Source organism: Beta vulgaris, chromosome 9 (assembly GCF_026745355.1).
Source record: "Beta vulgaris subsp. vulgaris cultivar EL10 chromosome 9, EL10.2, whole genome shotgun sequence".
Taxonomy (NCBI): domain Eukaryota; kingdom Viridiplantae; phylum Streptophyta; class Magnoliopsida; order Caryophyllales; family Amaranthaceae; genus Beta; species Beta vulgaris.
In genome coordinates, this window is record NC_079210.1 from 46192864 (window position 1) to 46215628 (window position 22765).

At 35.7% G+C, this 22765-nt stretch overlaps 4 protein-coding genes across 6 annotated transcripts; 1 reads left to right on the plus strand and 3 right to left on the minus strand.

Annotated features, from left to right (window-relative positions):
• Positions 1-1039: 1039 nt before the first annotated feature.
• On the minus strand, positions 1040-8088 carry LOC104904082 (uncharacterized). 3 transcript variants are annotated; one of them, XM_057391873.1, is made up of 7 exons: positions 7365-8086; positions 7173-7248; positions 4716-4846; positions 4551-4621; positions 4092-4173; positions 2520-2566; positions 1040-1631 (listed from the first exon to the last, which is right to left on the minus strand). In XM_057391873.1, the coding sequence occupies exons 1-6, from the start codon at positions 7770-7772 to the stop codon at positions 2546-2548; spliced, it is 789 nt and encodes a 262-aa protein (XP_057247856.1). In that variant the 5' UTR covers positions 7773-8086; the 3' UTR covers positions 1040-1631; positions 2520-2545. The 3 variants fall into 3 exon arrangements, with proteins under 3 accessions (XP_057247856.1, XP_010690566.1, XP_010690565.1); XM_010692264.4 differs by having other exon boundaries at positions 2524-2566; positions 7365-8085; XM_010692263.4 differs by lacking the exon at positions 2520-2566 and having other exon boundaries at positions 7365-8088.
• Positions 8089-10763: 2675 nt separating this feature from the next.
• Positions 10764-12471, plus strand: LOC104904084 (cysteine protease XCP2). The gene is made up of 4 exons (XM_010692266.4): positions 10764-11279; positions 11392-11624; positions 11842-11982; positions 12083-12471. Exons 1-4 carry the CDS (start codon positions 10820-10822, stop codon positions 12296-12298), a joined length of 1050 nt encoding a protein of 349 aa, XP_010690568.1. The 5' UTR covers positions 10764-10819; the 3' UTR covers positions 12299-12471.
• Positions 12100-18284, minus strand: LOC104904083 (hypothetical protein). The gene is made up of 12 exons (XM_010692265.4): positions 17880-18284; positions 17045-17110; positions 16497-16563; positions 16341-16409; positions 16044-16184; positions 15594-15722; positions 15408-15494; positions 14414-14488; positions 14237-14314; positions 14052-14129; positions 12966-13028; positions 12100-12863 (listed from the first exon to the last, which is right to left on the minus strand). The coding sequence occupies exons 1-12, from the start codon at positions 18038-18040 to the stop codon at positions 12783-12785; spliced, it is 1095 nt and encodes a 364-aa protein (XP_010690567.2). The 5' UTR covers positions 18041-18284; the 3' UTR covers positions 12100-12782.
• Positions 18285-19009: 725 nt separating this feature from the next.
• LOC104904234 (exopolygalacturonase) lies at positions 19010-22125 on the minus strand. The gene is made up of 6 exons (XM_010692432.3): positions 21558-22125; positions 20483-20623; positions 20227-20403; positions 19795-20084; positions 19478-19706; positions 19010-19391 (listed from the first exon to the last, which is right to left on the minus strand). Exons 1-6 carry the CDS (start codon positions 21786-21788, stop codon positions 19164-19166), a joined length of 1296 nt encoding a protein of 431 aa, XP_010690734.2. The 5' UTR covers positions 21789-22125; the 3' UTR covers positions 19010-19163.
• Between the last annotated feature and the right edge of the window lie 640 nt (positions 22126-22765).

The following is a 22765-nucleotide window of genomic DNA, read 5'->3' on the forward strand; positions in this document are numbered from 1 at the left end:
CTTTTCGCTGTTTGCTTACACCCTATACGACTAAGCTTTTTGACCCAAACTGCTCTAAGCTGGGAATTTGCATAGTCTAGATTTATCATGATTGTGTTGTTCATTTTGAAAGAAGCCTCTAGGACCAATATTACATAGTTATTTCTTTTTAGGAAAATTTGTCAAAATAACCTTTTAAATACAAGTTTTTGCGAGAAACAACCTTTGAAAAAAATATAGCAAAATAAGACCTTAAAACTAATTGTTTTTGCGAGGAACAACCTTCTATTTTCTAGGCGTTAACCAAGTATTTTGCGGCTTTGATTTACTAAAACCAAACATGGATGTCAAGACACGAAATCTAAATTTTTTTATGTTTCAACCCCATTTGCCTTAATATGTTGATGAATTCAACATCAATTATTTGGTCAATGTCGAAAAATGGAATGAAAAAGAGTTGAAACATAAGAGATGCATTTCACGTGCCCCCTACATGTTTGGTTTTAACGAGTCAACACCGAAAAATGCTTGTTCAATGCGGGAAAATGGGTCGAGGTTATTTCTCGCAAAATATTTTCTTCTTAAGTTTTTTAATTTGCTAGTTTTTTTTTTTAAATGTTGTTTCTCGCAAAAACTTGTATTTAAAAGGTTGTTTTGACAAATTTTTCTTCTTTTTAATCTACACAACTTGACTTTTACACTTGTCATACATAAGTTTGACCATTCATATCTTTAATTACGAACAAGTAAATATTTAATTATTGAAAACCATATGTTAAAACTAATCTAATAAGATCCTACTAGACTATTTTTTTTTTTTTTTTACATAAATAAATTACAAACGAAGATGAAAGTAAAACTTGTAAATAGTGTCAAAATTCAAAGTGTATATTAAAAAGATATCAACGGAGTGCTAACTTCCGAGTTCCGAGTCCTTAGGACTATGTTTAACATAACCTAATCTTAAAGCATTATAATCTAAAACATAATTTGTTCGCACTTTAGAGTTAACAAAACTCAGTTGAGCTAGTTTCGGTGACCTGATTGCAAGACACTACTCTTGAAGAATCCGTTTCAGGCATCAAAATGATTATATTGAGAGAAAGTTTATAATCCCAAGTTCCCAAATTCAGATACAATTTGATCAATTGAATTGTTTCATTGACTCCTATATGAAGCTTCCGAAATTGTGTTTCCAAGTATCCTGCTGTTAGTTCTTCCAACAAGCGATCTCCTCAAATTTCATGGAGAAAACTTTCAGTCGAATTTTACATATGAGCATATAATTAAAACTAGTAGTTATTGAAGGGTGTAAATAACTTAGGGAGAGAACTGAGCAGAAAGTGATATACTTGAAACTGAAGCGAGGGCAATGATCTGTACTCATCCTTGCTTCTAGGAGGTTTAAGACACGAAGCGATGTTCACGAACATTTATATGCACTAGATGGTCGAATCTTTCACTTGTCCCCTGATGAATATACAGGTTCTAGCAATTACACACTAGTCCAACCATATTTGATCAGGTGCCAGCAATATCTAGTTCATGGTCTTTCAGCAATGAAGAACCACTTTGGGGTTTATGCATTGTGATCCAGCTGAGGTTATTTTAGCATCGAGCACTAGAAGAAGCATCAAACACCTGATGCGGTCCTGAAAAATCCCAGCACTAGAAAAGTTCAAGGAAAATGACAAAAAGACAATAATTGTGTAAAATTTTGAAAAGAAAAAGAAAGAGTGTGCAGCTATGCCTTCAGCCTAACAAAGATACTCTTTATCTTACAATGATTCTCCACTTTTTCGTTTTTGATTTGTCCCATTTTTGTAGTCCTATTTAATAAATAAATGCATATTCATCTAATTAAATCGCACCATTATTACTCTGCTAAAGTACTCCCTGTCCCTTTTTGTTGATCCTGATTGCATTTTGAACTTTAACCAATGATATATAATTACGTATTCCCAAAAAATATGAGAAGTTGATGTTCATAAAATACACATTGACATGAATCTAACGACAAACGTAGGAGAAAAATTAGTTGGCTAGTTAGCGTGATAGATAATACTTACACTTAGAAGTCCATACCAGTGTAATCAAAGTCCATACCAGTGTAATCAAAGGCCAATCAGATTTCAGACTGGGAGAAAAAAGAGATCAACCCAACTCCCAAGTGAAACTTTACAGGCACAACAGGGTAGAAAAGTAGAATACATAATTGAATCTGATGGGCCCCTGATAAAGGCAGGGTATAGATGGTACTACTCAAGAGATAGTACTATGACTCCCTGTCACTGCAGAATGAACGGAGGCGCTCCTAATTTACTGTAATATGTAATTAACTCACACTGCCCCAAATTAGCTGCCACATGTTCCTCTTTTGGATGTCCCAATTTTAATGGATCACACCCACCTACTCTTTTCTCTCGACTTTTTCTTACTCCGGTTACAACTTGTGCCAAAGGTGCTTGTTGCAACTAAAGTGGACAGAGGGAGTGTCAAAGTGAATGATAAGGGGGAAAAAGATGGTGCAAATAACTAACCAACCTCAGAAAGTCAAAAGTGATATTTACTTGAGTGGCTTCATTCCCTGCAAAGTTGCAAACAAAATTCTTAATGTGGGCATCGTTCTGTTACTTATATCCAAAAATACAGCAATAGAACTAGAAGTGAACAAGCAAGAAACCTAGCAGATATAACCAATAAAAATTAACAAATTAGAAGAGTCTTGCTAAAATCCTTAAATGCAGCTACCTGCTGTCGCAAAAGAGAGAGAGTATGATGCTAAGCCCGGAATGTGTAGGGCAGAGAATTTTGGGTAGAGCGACAGAAGTTTTGAAAGAGAAGGTCACGGCGAGACGAGCCGTTTATCATTACGATAGGTGTCAAGTGGAAGTGCAGTGATGTATGCAGCTGAGGCATCCTAACAGACCGATAGACTTGAACCTTGTTCCTACATGGCTCCGCTCATTCCCACCTGCCTTCTTCCCACTAAAGCGAGAGTCACCCTAGTCGCCACACGGGGGGACATGGAGGCAAAAAAGGGGATCCTATTGTTCCGACCTAGGATAATAAGCCCATGAGCTTGGTCTTACTTCACCGCCGAGAAACAAAAGACTTCTACCTCCAAGTTTAACTCAGACAAGTCCTATACTTAGCTTCCTTCATACTTGTTGCAACGGATTCTTTTCACGAGTGAGCTGAAGCTACGTACCGAAGAACGAGTGAACGAGCTCCCGTTGCTCGAGGTTTCCTATCCTTTCCTGGTCCTGGGTCAAAGTATGTACTCAGCTATATTATTCTGACGAACCAGTCCATCCTCTCCCTTACGGTCGAGCATAATGAAGAAACTCTCCCTATATAAAGAGTATCCGCGTAAGACCTCATACGAACTATCTCATTCACTCTCGAAAGAAGTCTTCGTATGAAGAAGAAGGCTAGCTATACAGGGGAAGCCCTCTATATATGAAAAATCAATGTACATCGACCCTTTCCTTACCCCGACGTGCGAAATCAGAAGGACTAGTTCCTACTTGAGAAACCAACCCTTGGTCTAATTCCACGCCTTATGACGAGAGGGGAGTCGGCGTGGCGTAAAGGGTATGGATATCGCGTTGCGCGAGAGTAAGCAATTGACATTTGTCTTTTTTAGTCAAATATTTCATAATGCCGATAAAAATGAAAAAAGAAGATTTTTTGAGTTTGAATTGTTTTTAGTGTTTTGTCTCCTCCCCAAGGTAACATTGCCGAGCGGGCGATCCCTGTCTTGTTTAAAAAGCTAGCTTTTCTGCGGCACTCAAATTACATTTTTCCCTAGCGCTCTTTTTTGTAAGTGGTAAGCGTAGGAGGCATGCCCGAAGGACAGCGGCAGCAGTGTGGTTCCAGGAGCTTCCGTTAGATTGAGATCTGCAGGGTGGCGGGGACTTCGGCTGCCTTGTTTCGGGTAAAACAATTTGTTCAGCCAAACTCACAACTATAAGATATACAGTACAAATATACAAGGTTATAAACTTCTCAAGCTTCGAATGAGCTAATAAGAAAAAATCTCTCCATAGACACCAAAGAGTTGCCTGGCCCATAGGAATGTATATAAGCTAAAAGGTTTGAGTTTCTACCTTCAATGCTCTTAACTCATTAACTGCCCCACGAAGGTTGTCATCAGAGAGAATGAGCCGTGACAGAGCCCCTGTGCTCATCCTACAAATTCAACAAGCGAACAATTAGATCAGCAACTTCAAGCTATATATGGTACCATGATAGCCAACTATAATTTTAGATGAGAGTTTTAATCTTATGTACAGAGCGCGATGTACAGGTTCAACAATAAGATAAGATCCTACAGAGAAGAGTTAAAAGGAAAAAAGGGACTGAGAATACAGAAGGAACCAATAGAATTTTACCGTATGACGGTTCAATATATAACATCAGCTATTATAGTATCTATCTGCAGATTCAAATTGAGCTTTTGTGGCATAAGCCACAGTATCTTAGGAAAAGGCACCATCATTTACAAATACACAAAGCAGTGAAGCACGACAGAAATAGAGCTTTACAGATATGTATTATGACATTACCCCAAGTACTTAGAAGCATCTGCTATGGAACCTTCAACTGCAAAGATTAGATCTAGTAATGCTTGCATTCCCTGAAACATAAAAGAGGATATCATAAAGAATCTAAATTTTGCATCATCACAACAACAGGTGAAAGATAAATCCTTGAAAGAAACATTGGATCACCTCAACAAATTTTGTATTATTGGATTTAATTTGTGGACCACATTCTGATCCTCTAATAGTAGATTTCGTGGGAAGAATTTGAAGAAGCTCTGGCGGAGGAGAATAAGCATTGAGATCAACAGATCTTCTTACTGTCATGCAGAAGATTGAGCAAAGGCAAAATCTTGTCAATTTGATGACCATCTCTTTCACATAAAAAGAACTACTGAAAGAGCTGTTAGTTTCTCTATTTTTCATTTGTTATTTTCCTGACAGAAAGTCACAGTCAATGGTCATAGTCCTCGTAACCATATAACAGGAATCATGGAGCTTAAGGAGCAGTTGACCAGCAGCATGTATCAACTTAAAGCAGTAAGAGGGGTTCCAGCATACTGGAACTACCCAACAAGCCAATAGGTAACAAAGACTTAGCCTATAATAGGCAGGACATAATGCAAGGCACGCAATAGAAGAAATTACTTCCTCCGTTGTTTTTTACTTGTACATTGAAGTATGGCAAAAGAAAGTCAGGAGAGAAGAGAGGGATAGAAAGAGATAAAAAGGACCCCCATGTGCTAAGAGAGAGAAAGAGAGAATATATTGCCAAAATGTCAATGTTGCAAGTAATATGCAACTTCTTAAAATGGGAAAAGTTGCAAGTAAAAAAAAATGGAGGAAGTATTAAGCTTCTGCTACCAGTTCCAGTAATCTCTCTGGCCCAATATCTGATTATTCTATCAATTATAATTTCAAGTTACAAGCAGGGCACGGAGTCTAATTCTCACCTTTATCTTCATCCTGAAATGGTGGCATTTTATGGTGCAAACCTTTTGGTTTGAAAGGGAATTGCTGTGTCTTGCTTTTTCGTTAGGCCATTTGCAAATGAGGTGGATTCAGGAGACGAAAACGACAAAAATGTTGCTTTGGAGCTGTGCATTTCTGGCTGTGATTTCGGAGCTTTTGGTTAGAGTGTACTAGTCATATCATTTGTAATAAGGCTAACAGGGTCAAGGCCTTATGGGATCATAATTCATATGGTTTTGTGAGCTTCTTTGTGTCTTGTGGCCACTGGTGCTATTCCTAATTATGATTAGTTTGGGATGTATAATATGATTGATTTCTTGTAATTTTAAAGGAAGATGACTTATCATCTTATATGCACTGCAAATTGAACTGTTTTTCTTTGTATACAATTTTTGGAAGGCTCAGATTCACTCCTAAGAGACACTACTAGCACCAGTCATTCAAAACCAACAGGACATGGAGGGAAGGTCCTTGACTTGCTGAATGGCCTCCAAGAGCAGGGATGCCACCAATCCTTAGTACTGGGTTCTCTCAACAGCATCCTCAGTCATACTCAAGATTCAAGATACCCAAAAGACTAAATGACTAATCAGTAATTGCCAAAGAGAAACTTATAGGAAAATACAACTTGGTAAATTTATAGCTTCGCCATTAGATTATACTACCTCCGTCCTTTATTAGTTTACCCACTTTGACTTATAACACTATTCATCTTTATTACTTTGACCGTCATTTGTACTTTATATGTAAGGAAAATATAATCATGTGTGATATTGTTTGATTCGTCTCAATATGTAGTTTTGGAATATTAAATTTTTATAATTTTTACAAATACATAATTAGACTTTAGAGATATTATTACTCAAAGTTTTACATTGATAAATGTGAAAAGTCAAAAGGGGTAAACTAATAAAGGACGGAGGGAGTATTATGACAAATAAAACATTCTACTCATGAAGACAAAATATAAGACATGCTAACTACAAGAACAAAACCTTATACAACTACAAATCATTATCACTCCATGTTTCAAAGCACATCTAGTTTCTCCAGTAGTAATGACAGTTACATCTAGATTGCAGCTTTCCCCATTTGTTTACATTATTACAGACTACAGCGAAAACATTTAACTCATGGAGATGTTCCAACCCAATTAGATATCCGTCAAATAAAACCATTTTGATATATCATACTTTCTCCGTTTCTTTTTACTCGCTACACTTTCCATTATGGGAAGTTTCACATTACTTGCTACACTTCTTTTTTGGGCAATAAACTCTCTCTATCTCTCCTCCCACATGGGTCCCTTTTCTTTTTACTCTCTACCTCTCTCTTCTCCAAAAATTGCCTAGGAGTCCGTGAAATGAGAAGTGTAGCGAGTAAAAAGAAACGGAGGAAGTACAACATAAAAACCTTAACCACTACCTTATGAACTTTGCCAACTATACACAAAAGCAAGAATGCAACAGCCACCATGTAACATGCCTAGAAGCAAACTTTTCTAGGATCATAGTGTAAAAAATACGATACATATCCAAACACTATCATTTTAGTTGACAAATTTTCACAGCATTACCTCAACAATCCCATGATCATTATGCAAACCCTATCAATCAAAAGTCAAAATATCCAAACAAAACCATTCAACTTAAAGTAACATCATGAAGACCTCACCTTTAAGAGCCAAAAGAGCTCGAAGCCGCCCTAATGCCGAGGCACGATTCTTATGCTGTGATCGATCCTCAGCAGCCTAAACATCGAATTCGAGACGATAACCAAGTAAACAACCAAACAATCAGAGAGACATGATCACACAATCAATACATAAAAACTACAAACATTACTAAAAACATCAATTAAAGTGACCTGAGCAATAACACCAGTAGGAAGATGCTTAAGACGAACAGCAGTTTCTCTTTTGTTTCTATGCTGCCCACCTGGTCCAGAAGACTTAAAAGTCTCCATTACACATTGACTCATCAACTGTTCATCTGATAACTGTAAAAACCCACCTCCATTTTCACCAGGTGAAGTTTGAATATTATCACACTCACTTCCAATTCTCTCTCCTGCAGCTGAAGAAAACACCATAATTCTTTGATGATCAACCTTTAAATTTGGGAACTTTCTTGTATATGCTGCAATTGGGTTTTGAGGAGGTGAAAATGAAAAAGAAATTGCCTTTTTTGGGAAATGGGTGGGTGATAAATAGGGCATGAATGCTATAAGTTTGATTCCTCCTAATTTTAAACAAAATTGTAATCCACCCATCATGTAAGTGAAATTCAGTAATCAGATAATGTGATTGTTTTGCTAAAAGCAGAGGAATTCTTGACTAGTTTTTAGCATTTAGTAGAATTTGAAGATGCGAAGAAATTGATGGAATTTAGGGGTCACAAGATTTGTGGCATTTTTATGGAGTTTAGATGGAGCACATGTACAGAGAGTGCGAGCTTTGTTGATTTGAGATACGGGGTACATCCGGTTGATTTTTGTTTTTTCGCGTGGATTGGGTTGAAAATCTATGGCTCTTTCGGAAATTGGAATGGGTGGAGATCAAGCAATTTTACTTTGTTTTATTTTGATTTTTGGGGCAATGTCCTAACTCCTAAGAAAATGTCCACAAAAAAAAAAAAGTATTTTGCTATTAATAATTAGGTATTCGAGCTTCTCACGAGTTTTTGAGTTGAGTATCGAGTTGCTCAACTCGACTCACCAACATCTCGAGTCGAGCTCGAGTTCGATTCGAGCTCACTGGATTCTAGCTTTGATCGAATTTTGACCGAGTCGATCTCAAGTAACTCGCGAATTGTCTCATCTCATTGCCACTCCTACGACCCTATTCCTCCCAAAATGTTGTAAGAGGCATGAACTCTTGGTTTTTTTAATGAGCAAATCATTAACTAACCATCACATTATTGCCAACCTGAACAATTATATCATAAAGTTTTATCAAATATCTAGGAGAGTTCAACAACTAGTTTGTAACTTATATGTTGTGAAGTTATCACCTACCACATATATAGGTTTTAGTAATATAATTTATATTTACACTCTTCTTTATAATATAAAAAGCAAAATAATTTTCAGCAATGACTCTACCTTGTAATTATATTATGTATAATGAAAAAAGTGCTCTCAATAGAGAGGCTATAAATAGATTGAACTAAAAAAAGGGTTAAAAATCAATTTTCTACTTTTGGAAGGTTTGCAACAACAACATGAAAAAATAATAAAGAGATGCGTGGAGGAGTGGGTATCATCTACCTTAGTTGATTAAAATTGCGAGAGGTGGTACCTAAAATTTAAGCCTGCATTTTAGCCTGATGAATTTCAAAAAATTACCCTTTAGATTAGATAGAGCAAGTTGTTAGCTTAATCCTTTAAGGTTTTCATTCACCACCTTTCAATACCAGCAAGTACTTGATAAAATAGTAAATTTTACCTATTTTACTATCCTCATGGCGAAATTTAGGGGTGTCCATAGGTGATTGGTTAACCTTTTCTGAAACAACATTTCAGTTCGATAACCGAAAGTTTCGATTCGATCTTATTCGCAAACCGTAACCGTTTAGACTGGTTACGGCATAACCGGTTCAAAAGTTATTAAAAAAGACGGTCTAATTTTAAAATAAAAGTAAACCTAGTAACTAAATGGATTAAACTAGTCACTAAAAGAAATTAATCAAGTCACTATTGGGCTAATTTTCTTTTTAATATTGGGCTTACCATTGCCTAATTTTAATTTAAAAGTAGACGGTCTCTTACAAGACAAACTCTAAGCGGTTAACCTTTTTTTAGTATGGTTTTTCAGTTAACCATTAATCGTTATTTAAATGATACTATTATGTTTTACTTAATATACATATATATTTTTTATTTTTTTGTGCATATATTTTATATAATATACTCCCCCCGTTTCCTAAAGATCTTCCCACTTTCCGTTTAAGGGTGTTTCCAAAAGATCTTCCCACTTTTGCTTTATTCCTTATTTGGCAAAACAAATTTCCCTATTTACCCTCTCATGTCACTATCATATGATCCACTATTACATTATTAATTCAATTTTACTCCCTTTCTCCTCCTACTTTAACCCCTTTTTATTTGTTTATTTATCTTAACCCCTTTCTCTCTCCTACTTTACTCACACCATGCCCCACACAACTTGATTTTCCTTGGTATCTGTAGGAACAGTAAGTGGGAAGATCTTTAGGAAACGGAGGGAGTATACTCTAATATAAAATGTATTATAAAGTGGATAATAAATCTATTGGAAAACATAACTAACACTAAGAATTCACTCAAATTCCTAATTATAGTGTTTATATTAGTACTAGAGTTTCCAAATAATCACATACTTTATCTAATTATTGTAACTTAGTAACAAATATTAGAATTAATATAATTGTTTGAAAATGTTTCACAATAATTATATAGAGAAAAAATATATTTCGATATTTCGGTTAACTCATTAACTCAAAAATCATAACCGTAACTGTATAGTTTATCCGTTAACCGGTTCAATAACCGTATCGTTAAAATAATTTTTTATCGTTACGATTATCACCCATTTGAACCGGTTTTTTGGTATTTCGGTTTCTTTTTTCTATGAACACCCCTAGCAACATTGCCTCATATGAACTAAATTAAACATGATTAAGTTCATTCTTTTTAGTTCTTTTCATTTAAAATCTTTATATGAGATTAGAAAAATTAAAATATAAAAAACAATTAAGAACGAAAGGAATAATAAATAGTCTCAACTCTCATAGATTAAAGTTGATACTATTTCAACAATAAAGTTTCTCTCCTTCAAAGGATTTTGAAGGATAATAATAAAACCAATTACTCAATCTTAGGTTGCATCATTTATGATCATCTCAAACAATACAGCTTAATAATTATGGATCATATCTTCTTAATTTTGAAATCTGCCTGAACCTTTTTTTATCGAGAAGTTTTCTGGGTCTGATATCCAAAATATGGTATTAAAAATTCCAAATCACATCTACATAGCTGTATTTCATGGCTCTCCTAAGAACCAAAAAGCTGAAAAAACAGTACATAATTCATTAAAAAACAGCAGATGCTTCTCATTTATCACTATTTAATTACTATGCTTCCAACAAACAATGGAAAACCTTGCAACTAACTCTATCAGAAAGTTTCATCCTTAAAGATTGAGTTAACTTAGACACTAATCCCTCCTTTACTTCAAAGCAAGATATGACAAACCATAGCATATATATATCCTTCCAAGCTCTACCCATTTCAACCCAAGCTAATCTCACACATTACCATTTAGTCAATCTCCTAACACAATGCCTCATCAACTGCAAACAATCTGCTACTTAACCTTCATTGTTGTTCTTGTGTCATATCCGGCTTTCGCTCATGACTTCTCAATCATCGGTTATTCTCCGGATGACTTGAGTTCAGAAGAGAGTCTCCATGGTCTATTTGCATCATGGATGTCGAAGCACCAAAAAATCTACAACAGCATCGAAGAGAGGCTATTTAGGTTCGAGGCATTCAAAGATAACTTGAAACATATTGATGAAAGGAACAAGCAGGTCAGCAGCTACTGGCTTGGTTTAAATGAGTTTGCAGATTTAAGCCATCAAGAGTTCAAGAATAAGTACTTAGGCCTGAAAGTTGCACAAAGGAGAATGAGCGAATCTTCGGAAGACTTCACCTACGCAGACGTCACTAGTTTACCAAAATCAGTAGATTGGAGAAAGAAAGGAGCTGTTACACCAGTCAAAAACCAGGGTGCATGTGGTAAGCTGCATATTTGCTGTTATCTTTTTGTTGTAATCTAAAGTATAAAGCTCTAAGTTTCAGATACATGAGCTAAGAACGTAGCTTGACTCATGCTGTTTCACTATTGCAGGGAGTTGTTGGGCATTTTCAACTGTGGCTGCAGTTGAAGGCATCAATCAGATTGTCACCGGAAACCTAACTTCGCTGTCTGAGCAAGAGCTAATAGACTGTGATGATAGCAACAATGGCTGCAATGGTGGACTTATGGATAACGCATTTAGGTTTATAGTCGATAATAATGGACTTCACAAAGAGGATGACTACCCTTATATTATGGAGGAAGGAAGTTGTGAAGCAAAAAAGGTATATGGCACCGCACAAATTCTCATATAAGACCCAATCGTCAATTAGTTTTGTTGAAAATAATGAAACTTACAAGAAGTACGTAAAAAGTGAAATTTATACAGTTTTCAAAGCTAAATAGTTATATAAAAAAGACTCGAAAGCAACAGAGGACAAGCTGAGATAATGCTCAAAACATTCTGATTGATCAAACTAACAATAACTGACATGTTGACAGGGAGAAATGGATGTAGTAACTATTGATGGTCACCGAGATGTTCCCCAGAACGATGAAGCAAGTTTACTGAAGGCTCTCGCTCACCAGCCTGTTAGTGTCGGAATTGACGCTTCTGGAAGAGACTTCCAATTTTACAGTGGGGTAAGCCCTTCTACACAGTTTTCTACTTTCACTAATTGAATTGGAATAGATCCTAACATGTTAAACCGTGTACATGACTGTTAACAAATGTTCTTCGCAGGGAGTTTTTGACGGACCTTGTGAAACATCTTTAGATCACGGAGTAACAGCTGTAGGGTACGGTTCAGCTAAAGGATCGGATTACATCATTGTGAAGAACTCATGGGGAGAGAAATGGGGAGAGCGCGGATACATAAGAATGAAGAGGAACACTAGACACCCACAGGGACTGTGCGGTATCAACAAAATGGCTTCTTATCCGATCAAGAACAAATGATGATGGTGACAGAAGTATCTTCCTAAATCAACTTTCTTCCTGCCTTTGCAGTAATCCAAGCAAAAAATAATAAGTGTGTATGTCTATACAAAGTTTATTGTAAAAATTGACAGACAACGTTCTGCATATTATTCAATGAGAATTATAAATATTCGAAGTATTTCTTTTAGATATCTTCCTGGTCCTTACATTTAAATTATCAGTACAAAGAAAAAAAAAAATCTTCCACAGCTAGAGCATTCGCACACCAATCACATGAACTCGTTACATCGGGATGTAGAAAATTCCCTATGCAGTAAAAAATGGCATTATGCAGGAGTAAATAAGCCTCTGCATAACTCGGCCAAGTGCCAATTTTCTAAGGCGATGCTAATAGTATGCTGTACAGGAAAAACAGAACAAGATCCCAGGACCTGATATTTTATATCTGTGATGCTTAATGTAAGAGTAAAAGGAATTTTTTCAGGGTTGTTAAAGATTCACATCAATGGAAAGCCTCACTGTATTTGAAGACACAATCATAGAGCCGACCTCCTAGAAACTGGGCAACTTCTGGATGCTTAACCTGAATAATATCAACAGCACAAAAAATGAGTTCATATATTCTCTGCAAGTAGCAATTTTCTAAAATAAAGACACAGACAAAAACATAAATCAAGGTAAATACCATCCCAATCTTGATGGAGTCACACTTGAATTGAGCATAAAGGTTTGTTTCTATTCCACGCCCCTGCAAAAGCAATAATAATTTCAACTATGCTTGACCACTGACCACTTATAGCTGACATATTCACTTTGGGGTACTAGAAAATACGAATTGCGTAGGTTAGGGTGCCTAGCAAGAAAATTAAAGCCAAAGGCCATTCCTCAGGTTTCGTGTTTTGGTCAGTGACTTTCTCAGCCCACCAAGAATCATATCCTATTGCATGCGCTGTTGGATGGGACAATGAGGCAAAAGGGAATACTGTATCCTCAGTCCCTTTCGCTTCTCTCTCTTTCTACCCCGAATGTTTGGCTATTTCCACCTGGTTGGGTTTGAATTATATAAGCAACCCGTCGGGGCGCTCTACTAGCTCGTAGCCTTTCTTCTTTGCTCTTCACCCTCTTTGAGTTTTTTTTGTGGTTTGTCGAGGCAGAAGTGTCCGCTTGATCTAGATTCCATACCCTTAACTTGTAATGTGAAGATTGCCAACACAAATGCCACAAAAAATGGCTAGTTGAAGTAACTTAGGAGAAAGATAATACGAGAAGAGAGGTGAAGAATCATAGTAAATGAGCATATAGGTAAAGAATCTAAATCCTAATACATTAGGTTTGAAACCCTAGGAAAAGGGTCCTAGATTTGAACTTTGAAATTTCACACTCCAGTTGTTACAATCATGGCTTTGCAATGGACATTCAAACTCAATATGCGAAAAGCAAAGACACTACTATGCCCCTAATAATGCAAACTCTAACACTGAACTCTCTGCATAGCACTTTAACTGGATCCATCCACCTATTGAACAGTTCACACACAAAGACCAATGGTCGAACTGGAAAAGGCAGCAACCAGTTGATATTGCTGGGTCACTTGATGCCACTAGTTTAGGTGTAATGATGTCATCAATAATCAGTCAAGTGATGCTGCATGACACTATTCTTGTGATTTAATCATGAAGTAGACCATCTCCTCAATTAGAACATTCTGGACAACGATAGATGTTTGAATCAAGGTATCCACACATATCAGAAGCACAGCATAATTACATACCATTCCTTCAAGGACGACCAGGTCTGCATCACTAGCCAAATATGCCAACTCTTGCGACACACTCGTAAGATCGATTACCTGTAAGAGATATATGTTTTTCACTTTGTATAGAGGACAATGATCACAAAACAGTTGACAAGTACCAGAAGAAATCTGAAAGCAAAAATATATGTTTTTTCACTGACCGGCAAATCATTGCCAGAATTGGCAATCAAAAGTTTGGAAGTATCAACACCCATGAGCTGTCCACTTTCATCCTTCAACTGAAAGAGGAAGCAGACATACCAGCAAGGCCATACAATAAGAGGAATGATGAATGGACAAAAATGTAAGGAAGAACAAAGTGTAAAATGCTCCAATACCTTCGATACAATTTCAAACAATTCCGTATATGTAACATCATTTATGGAAGGCAAATCATTGGCTGCCAAGATAACCTACATATTTTAAATATAGCATCACAACATGGTGAATTAAGATGTAGTAAAAGCTCTCTGGATGCAAAAAGGTCAACAGCTTTCAGCCAACTAACAAAAAGAAGGATGGAGTTATAGAAAGCATGCAAAATAATAAAATTAAGGTTGGCCAGGAGGGCCATGATCTATGATCTATGCAAAATAATAAAATTATATATAGTAGTGAGGGAAGGGGGATTATAGAATATAATCAAGGACACCAAGCAAATGAAAGGTTATGTCTCTATTTTCAGGGGACATTCCAGTCTTAGTTTGTAGGTTTGGAGGCAAAGTCCCTTTACTTCCCTTTTCTTTTTCGTCCTTGTCATCATCATTTGAATGTCTAAAGTCTGAGTGTGTCGTCTATATTTCTGTTCTTTTTCCTTTCCTTTTTTGGTTTGCTACATTACTGATTACAAAGACTCCCTAAATCTGAAATAGATTGTTTCTGATGTATGTTAATGCAGTCCTTGGCCACTTGCCCACTTCTATAACAAAGAAAACACACTCTTCTCTTGAAAAGGCCCATAAGTCACTAACACACTACCAATTGCTTCAAATGAACTTTTACCTAAATTCTGTATCTTACTTTTGGGCAAGTAGAAAAGTTACTGAAAAGGTGTCCCAGACACATAGTCCCTTTTCATTTTCTTTTAAGAAAGATTTACCAGCTAATCGTAAAATGCAAGAATTAAGGCACATTCAAATAAATATCTCAGAGCTATGAGCCAATCCATATGATCAGATCATATCAGGCCAACTTGCCATATGATTTCATTCGGATAAGTGGTGAAAGCTTTAGCTTCCGAGACATCCAAGTGAGTCTGTTTGTCCAGGTGTGTGTGTATGGCTAGTTGTAAAATTTAGAACAGCACTACATGTAAGTCCTGCAAAAACAAACCTGTGTACCACGACGCAGTAATTCCCTTGCAAATGGTAGAATTCCTAAGATGATATCTGCACCAGAATTATCAACAAAAATCACAGCCTGCCATATGGAAAGAAATGGTCAGTGCAGGAATTATGAGTTACACAAGACTAACTTTGAATCCATCACTGTCATCTACTTAGCCACAAAAGTAATCACCTTTTGCCAGGACTTCTTATTCCACTGCAATTTAAAAGTCTCAAGGTCATCAATAACCCAGGGTCGAGGGACAAGGTTCTGACAACTGGCGAGAAAGGACATCCCATCCTTTGAAAATACCTCTGCAAGCTTCAGAATATAGAGCACAAACTCAATACGCCAACATCACATATTGAAAAATAAGCGAAGAAGAGATTCCGGATTAATATGTAACCCTTATTGAAATATACTAGTAATAGAAAAAAGGCCCAGGCCTCCAATATAGTGTGCAATGATTCATTTTTGCAGTCTACTGGTTATAGATGGAAAATTTTAACTTCTGAGATTTATGTTTAGAGAAATCCCATCAGCAGTTGGTGCATAATTCGTATATACATGCTATTACACAGGATGATGGGAAAGCTCTAAGGCTTGTATTTGCAAGATCTTTCCAGCACAAAGTATTGGTACCTGTGCAGAGCCAAGGTCAAATATGTTTCCAGCAAACATTCCTCTAACGAGATGCTCTAAACGTTTCACTGGATCTTCAATAGCATCATTGAGATTCACCACATTGCTGAATAAAGATATAGCCTTCGCATTCTCATCATCCTACAAAACAGAAAAAAGTAGATCGGTAGATATATATGGACAAGTTTCAAGTACGTAATGTTGATTCAATATGCAGAATTTATTTGATTATCCTAATATTTCGAATAGATTCCAAAAAAAGACGGAAGAAACAAGACAGCAACATCTACTATGTACCTTCACTTTTTTAAATATGTCTCTGAACCCCAATTCCCGAAGCACTTGCTCCCGAAGCCTGCAAAGTAGCTACAGGGGGGGGGGGATGGGGTTATTAAGAACACTTCTAGAAATCACAGAAAAAGTTTTAGATGGACATCTACATATATCTCTTACAATGCAATCAGGTGGGCCACCATGACTTTCAGGATCTTTCTTCATATTTTCAAGTATATCGCCATACCTTCATAAACACCGATAGTCTCAAATTATACTATTGTAATTGGAAGAATATACAACAATGCAGTTCCATTCTTACTCTAGCACTCACTAGTCACTATTCCTATTGGTTTTAGGAAAACTTAGCACATTGTCAAACAACAATACAGGAGTACATGTTTCCTCACAAATACAAAGTCAGAAAACAAATAATAGCTAGAGTAAAAGAGCTATTACGTGCTAATGCATTGAAAAGGCTGATTTCTGTTATATGAACACAAAATATTCCAATTATATGAAGCATGAATACTTAGACTGGGAGTTCATAGGAAGGCCAATTAGTTACAAAGTTAAGAAAGAGACACCAGCTACCAGCTCACAGAGAACATGTAAAAGCTACGAACTGTGGTTCTTCTAGAGATATTTGCATCAAAATTAGCTGATCAACCATGCAGAAAAAGGTTTACTTAACAACAATGGTGCATAGCAGAAGTATATAATAGTACCTCTCTGCAAATTTTCTAGCTCTATCTTTAGCATCGACCACTGTGTCATCACTCTCAGCCCGTTCTCTGAAACAGAGCACAATGTAACTTCAGTATCTCAGAATATAAAGGTATCAGCACAGCTCATTGTCTAATATGCTTGGCCACAAACGACACTAGCCAAAGAAAATAATAGCAACTCAGACACACACTAACCAAAGAATAACATAGCAATTCAGATCCCAACCCCACCCGACACCACCACTAAATCAACTGCACTTCCTCGATCCGTCCATTGCCACAAAATGCGTTTTGAATAAAAAAAATCTAATGACAAAAGCATAATCAAGCCACCAAAAAATTCATGCGAAACTTGCCTCATTACTTTCTCCAATCTCCCCCATCCGAACAAAAATCTCGCTCGTCAGCTTACTATTGGAGGCACTAGCACCACTTACTCTTCAACAAAAGCTTCTCCAGAATTATATTCTAGTCTCTTACACACTCACATCAAACTCACATCACAGTATTACACAACACTTGAAATAATACAAGTAAACTACAACAGCATACAACACAAGCTGTTACACCATCAATGACTTTGGTTCAAGATCACCAAACTAATTAAGCTATAATCTGATTAAAACAACACATTCATTTCCTTGAATTTAGTTGATGAAACAATAACAACTGAACAGTCAAGACTAACCAAAATGAATGATTAAAAAACCATATAACATTTTAATCAGTCATAAATATAATCCTTCAACAAATTCACAAAGAATTCACATATGACAACGAAACAAAAATGAAGAAAAATGACAATAAAATTGAAGGAGACAGAAATATAATATACTTGAAAGAAGGAATTGAATTAGCGAAGAGGTTGATCCAAGAGATTTCAGTGGGAGTAGGTTTTCTAGGGTTATCGTTAGGAAATCTGTACGGAATAGTACATGCTCTGTAATTGGATTCAATCAGTAATGGAAATGCCACCAATTCCGACGAACTCTCCATTTCCTCTCTCTATAATTCTCACTTTCTCTCTCTATAGTTCTCACTTTCTCTCTACAGTGGTGTTGAATTTGGTTGTATGATAGTATGAGAGAGATGGTAAAAGTGAAAGGAGAGAAATAAGAGAATATGTGAAGAGAGAGAAAATTGCGCAGAAAATATTCGTATTCGTCGACAAGCAGCCTGATGTAACAATCCAGGGGAGTAGGACTGGCAGTCACAGATAGTACCTCTTGTTGGATGATTGATTCTTCCTACCGTCGATGGTCCCGAAGTGGTCAATTTACTAAAAAAAAGTTGCCTTCTTTTATTTATTAGGTTGTCACTTGTCACTTGTCACTTGTCACACATACACTGTACAAGATACGACGTTTATGGGCGTATTGCGTATAGCCTACCAGGATGTTAATCGAGTTGAGCAGTTTACAAGTAAATCATACTTAAATCGATCAAAACACGACTTATGTTAGTCATGTTTAAACGTTGTATTTGGTACGCTATTTTAAGTCCTTGTAAGGATGGTTTTTTATTTTTTGTTGTTAAACTTCAAATTCCTTTTTATAATTTTTTTTTGGTGTAGGCGAACTACATATTGAAGTTCATGATTAAATCATGCGTTAATTAGTGTTAAAGTGCATAATGTTCCTACTTTTAACTTCCTATACTTGATCTTCATAAGTCTCGCATCTCATTTTCCCTAATATAAAACATTAACGTTTCTCTAATTTTTATGGTTTCACATATTTTTGGAAATTTGGAATGTGGTGATTATATATATTGTCATACTTGACTATCTAAGCTCAAGAGAAAGGATGTTATGGTTATTCATTCTAGTTTAGAGCCTAAATGGCTAGGATTTACTTGTTGGACGGGATTTTTGTGTTCTCATCGCCAGGCTCATATCCTCAAGTAGTCAAGTAAGCACCTGGTAAAGTAAGAAACATTTTGCACTCAATAAACTCAACAACAAAAAAAACAAGAGAGCAGATAGCTCTCATTCATTTCATAGTAAACAATACTACATGTTAATATTAGCACAAAAATGTCACAATTATCTATCTGCTAGCTAACTAAGTTAGCCAAGCTCGACCCATCTGAATCTGATACTGCGCGCAAGTCTATTAGCTTAAGGACATGGAGGAGGCATCTGGGTACCAATGTATCTTGCACGAACATTCTCACAAGTCGAAACTGGTAGCCTTTCTCCTGATGTCAAATTTAAATGAACATTCTGAAGGAAAATATTCTTGCATGGAATCCCTTTACTACAAGATAGTTTTACTGCAACTTCAGATAGTGAAGTCCCTCTAATATTCTTGAAATATATGTTGCTCAATTTAACTCTTGATGGTGCCTGCCAAAAACATCAGTAATTGCATCAAATCTGTCAATTATCTGATTAAGTAGACTAAGATTAAGTTGATCTTAAGGCTTGATTACCTCAGATGAACAGGAATCAAAGGGGCAATATGCTTGATCAATAATGATTGGATTTCTAACATGCTTCATCACAATGTTCTCGAATTTCATGTTAGTTGCCGCGCTTTTACCAGGAGAATTAGCCCATGTTTTGATCCTAATCCCATTTGAAGTCCCAATAATAGTGCAATTTCTTACAAACAGTCCGTTTACATCTTGCTCATGTGGGTATTTTCCTAAGCTTCCAACACTAAACAAACCAGTAACAAGTTAGAATACTAATGTAAATCAGACATTAGGAAAAACACACAACAAAAAATTGTTCTTTTAAGTCACACCTTATACCATGACCTGGTCCACAAGTGACATTCGTGATGGTGATTTGAGAATTTCCTTGGCCAATTGAAATGCAATCATCACCAGTTCCTATGCTTAATCTAGAGAATTGAACATTAGCACTTCGTTCGAGGTGGATACCATCTGTATTCGGACTGTCTTCTGGTGCAGAAATCTTAAGTGCACTGCCTTTGAAATTTCTGCATTCTACAAGAGCTATATGAAAAAACTTGCTGTTCAATGAAGTAATATCATGAACAATTGTTCTGTTCATACCCACAAACTTCAAATTCTGACATACAAAAAAGGTACAAAAATACTTAGAGCAGCATACCAAAACAACCCATTTCGTTTCTAAATTAAGTAATCATTTCTAAATATTAAAATGTAATTAACTTCATAACAAAAAATGTGACAGAATTAATAAGACATACAGTTGGAAGAAGATCACAATTAGAACTAGTAGGACAGTCATTGTAAGGCCAAGCTTCTGCACCTTGCCCATCAATAACCCCACCTCCCTTTAAGATTAGTCCATTGATCCATGCAAATTCAATCCACCCGGATCCGAACTCGTACCCAGATAAGTCGGTTGTCGCCTTCAAATAACCCTGTATGATAGATCAACTTCTTCAGTTGATCATACTGTCAAACTATAACCAACTTGTTAATTTCAATTATTTTTTTTACCTTCATTAGAACTGTAAGAGATGATACTTGTTGACAAGGACCTCTAAACTTAAGAGGGCCAACTAGATAAGTTCCTTTAGGTATCAAAAGTGTAACATTTCCTCCAGAGTTACATGCTTTCTCCCAAGCTGCAATGAAGGCCTAAGTACAAAAAATTATGAACACTTATATATTAACAAATAATAGTAAGAGAAAAGTAACAAAAACTAGTTCTACATTATGAACACCAATCTATATTATCTCTATTACATAAGGGAAGGGGGGAGCAACGGTGTCCTCTTTTAAACCGACTATTTTGCCCCCCTTCCCTTTCTAAATTATAAAAGGAATCTCAATATCAAAATGGGGGTATGAAAAACTTAAAATTCCTTTCAAATATAATTGAAACTCAAAGTGTGAACATTTAGAAAAAGAGAAAAAATTAAAATGATGAAAATTCTTAAATATTTAGAATTTAGAAGTTAGACAAGGAAAAAAAACTGAAATTGTATTATACTTTTCGGTTACAATTTTGGGATCCTAGAGAAATTACTGAAATTCATATCAAAAACTATTATAAATTATCAAAATGAATAAAACCAAAAAAAAAAGAACATGACGACATTTAGTAAAAACATCATATTGATTATAAAAGAACATGCGCATATAAGACTTGAGAAACAAAAACCTATTCAAAATCACAAAAATGAATAACAACATAAAAAGAACATGGAAGAATCTTATTCACAAAATGGAGGTGAACTTAAATACTAACTTGCATTTTCAGTTTGTCTACTAAGTAGTATTAGGCCTAAAAATATCATCGCACGCATCGCGTGCACAAAAGGCTAGTATTATATAAGGGAAGAAGAGGCGGACACCAAAAATGGTAATTCCTTTTATACCCTTAAGTAATAAAATACAAATTCACCATCTTTTATCATTATATCCTCAACTAACAAAATATTTACTTCATCATTGATTATACAATGAACTTCTGAATAATTTTTCGTATATATTATTACACAATTGACCATTTGTTTGTTTTCGCATGCATCGCGTGCATATAAGACTAGTGAGATAAGGAGAACCTTACCTGGCTATCATCGTTTCGACCGTCAGCTTGGATCCTGAAACTCCTCACATTGATGATGATACCATTGCTTAGGTGTTTACTTGTTGAGTTTACTTGACAAAAGATATTAGCAAAGACTGTATAGAGCAAAGTGCAGAGCTTCATTGTGGTAATTTTACTCATTGTTTTTTGGTTCTCCTTGTAAGTTGTAACTGAAGAACTGTTTTTTCTAGAGAGTGCTGATCTAGACATGGTTCACTATGCTAGGCGGTTTCTTTCGCAAGGTTTTTGTTTCACCACTTCGTATGCAACTGGAATAATACTGCTGAAAAAATAACTACCCACTATCTTTGTTCTATAGGAGTATATGATACAACTTAAGTTAGTCATTTGAAATGAAGTTTATGGTTATTTCAGATTGGGCCATAAGTGAATGTATTTTATGTTTAGAGCAAATTAAAATTCATGCATCTTTTGGGTTTGCTTCGGTTCCATGATGATCAGATGGGGTCCTACTATCGAGTAAATATCAGATCGAGCAGTTGTCTTGTTCTATTGGGTAGTTAATAATTAGGTGGGTCGACGTTTAGATTTCGGATTTCCATATAAAATGTTTTTAAATAAAATATTTGTTTTTAACCAAAAAAAAAAAGATATTTGTTTTTAATTGATTTTTTTTATTCTAGTAATAATTATTATAAGTAATATATTATTGGAAAATGTTATTTGCGAAATTATAACTATTGTTGTTAATGTTATAATCATTGTTACGCCATAAAGAAACAAAAAGAGTACAAATAAGATTTGAAACACAAATTTTGAGTTAAATCCAGCGGAAAATGTAGGCTTGTACTCCTTCTGCTTTACAGAGAATGTAACACTTGAATTTTCACGGTTTTCAATACACAACTTTGAAGATAATTATTATTTTTTAATTATGTATTAATAAAAATTATCAAAAAAAAATATATTTTAAAACACTTATTATTATTATTATATAGTGGTGGCACTTCGTGGTCAAAGTTTATTAAGTTTGACTCTGAAAATGCAAGTGTTGCATTTTTTTGGAGTTGAGAAAGTATGACACTAGAGCTCATTAAGACATTAACTTTTTATCGCCTCACCTCTCCGCCCTTCCCAAGCTATTACATTGAGTAGTTTTAACATAACTTCTTTGAATCTCCTACGAAGTTCTCCTGTAAGAAACGTTTTCTTACAAGGGTTATGAA

Coding starts and splice junctions, on each gene's coding strand:
- LOC104904082 (XM_010692263.4), bottom strand. CDS start 7,772: ATGATGGGTGGATTACAATTTTGTTTAAAATTAGGAGGAATCAAACTT. Junction 4,622..4,715: donor ATAATACAAAATTTGTTGAG/GTGATCCAATGT, acceptor TTTATGTTTCAG/GGAATGCAAGCATTACTAGA. Junction 1,632..4,091: donor ATGAGTTAAGAGCATTGAAG/GTAGAAACTCAA, acceptor GGGATTTTTCAG/GACCGCATCAGGTGTTTGAT.
- LOC104904084 (XM_010692266.4), top strand. CDS start 10,820: ATGCCTCATCAACTGCAAACAATCTGCTACTTAACCTTCATTGTTGTT. Junction 11,280..11,391: donor CAAAAACCAGGGTGCATGTG/GTAAGCTGCATA, acceptor TCACTATTGCAG/GGAGTTGTTGGGCATTTTCA. Junction 11,983..12,082: donor ACTTCCAATTTTACAGTGGG/GTAAGCCCTTCT, acceptor TGTTCTTCGCAG/GGAGTTTTTGACGGACCTTG.
- LOC104904083 (XM_010692265.4), bottom strand. CDS start 18,040: ATGGAGAGTTCGTCGGAATTGGTGGCATTTCCATTACTGATTGAATCC. Junction 15,723..16,043: donor TTGACCTTGGCTCTGCACAG/GTACCAATACTT, acceptor TATATTCTGAAG/CTTGCAGAGGTATTTTCAAA. Junction 12,864..12,965: donor ACTCCATCAAGATTGGGATG/GTATTTACCTTG, acceptor GATATTATTCAG/GTTAAGCATCCAGAAGTTGC.
- LOC104904234 (XM_010692432.3), bottom strand. CDS start 21,788: ATGTCTAGATCAGCACTCTCTAGAAAAAACAGTTCTTCAGTTACAACT. Junction 20,624..21,557: donor GTCGAAACGATGATAGCCAG/GTAAGGTTCTCC, acceptor TTTTGTACTTAG/GCCTTCATTGCAGCTTGGGA. Junction 20,085..20,226: donor ATTGTGATCTTCTTCCAACT/GTATGTCTTATT, acceptor TTTGTATGTCAG/AATTTGAAGTTTGTGGGTAT.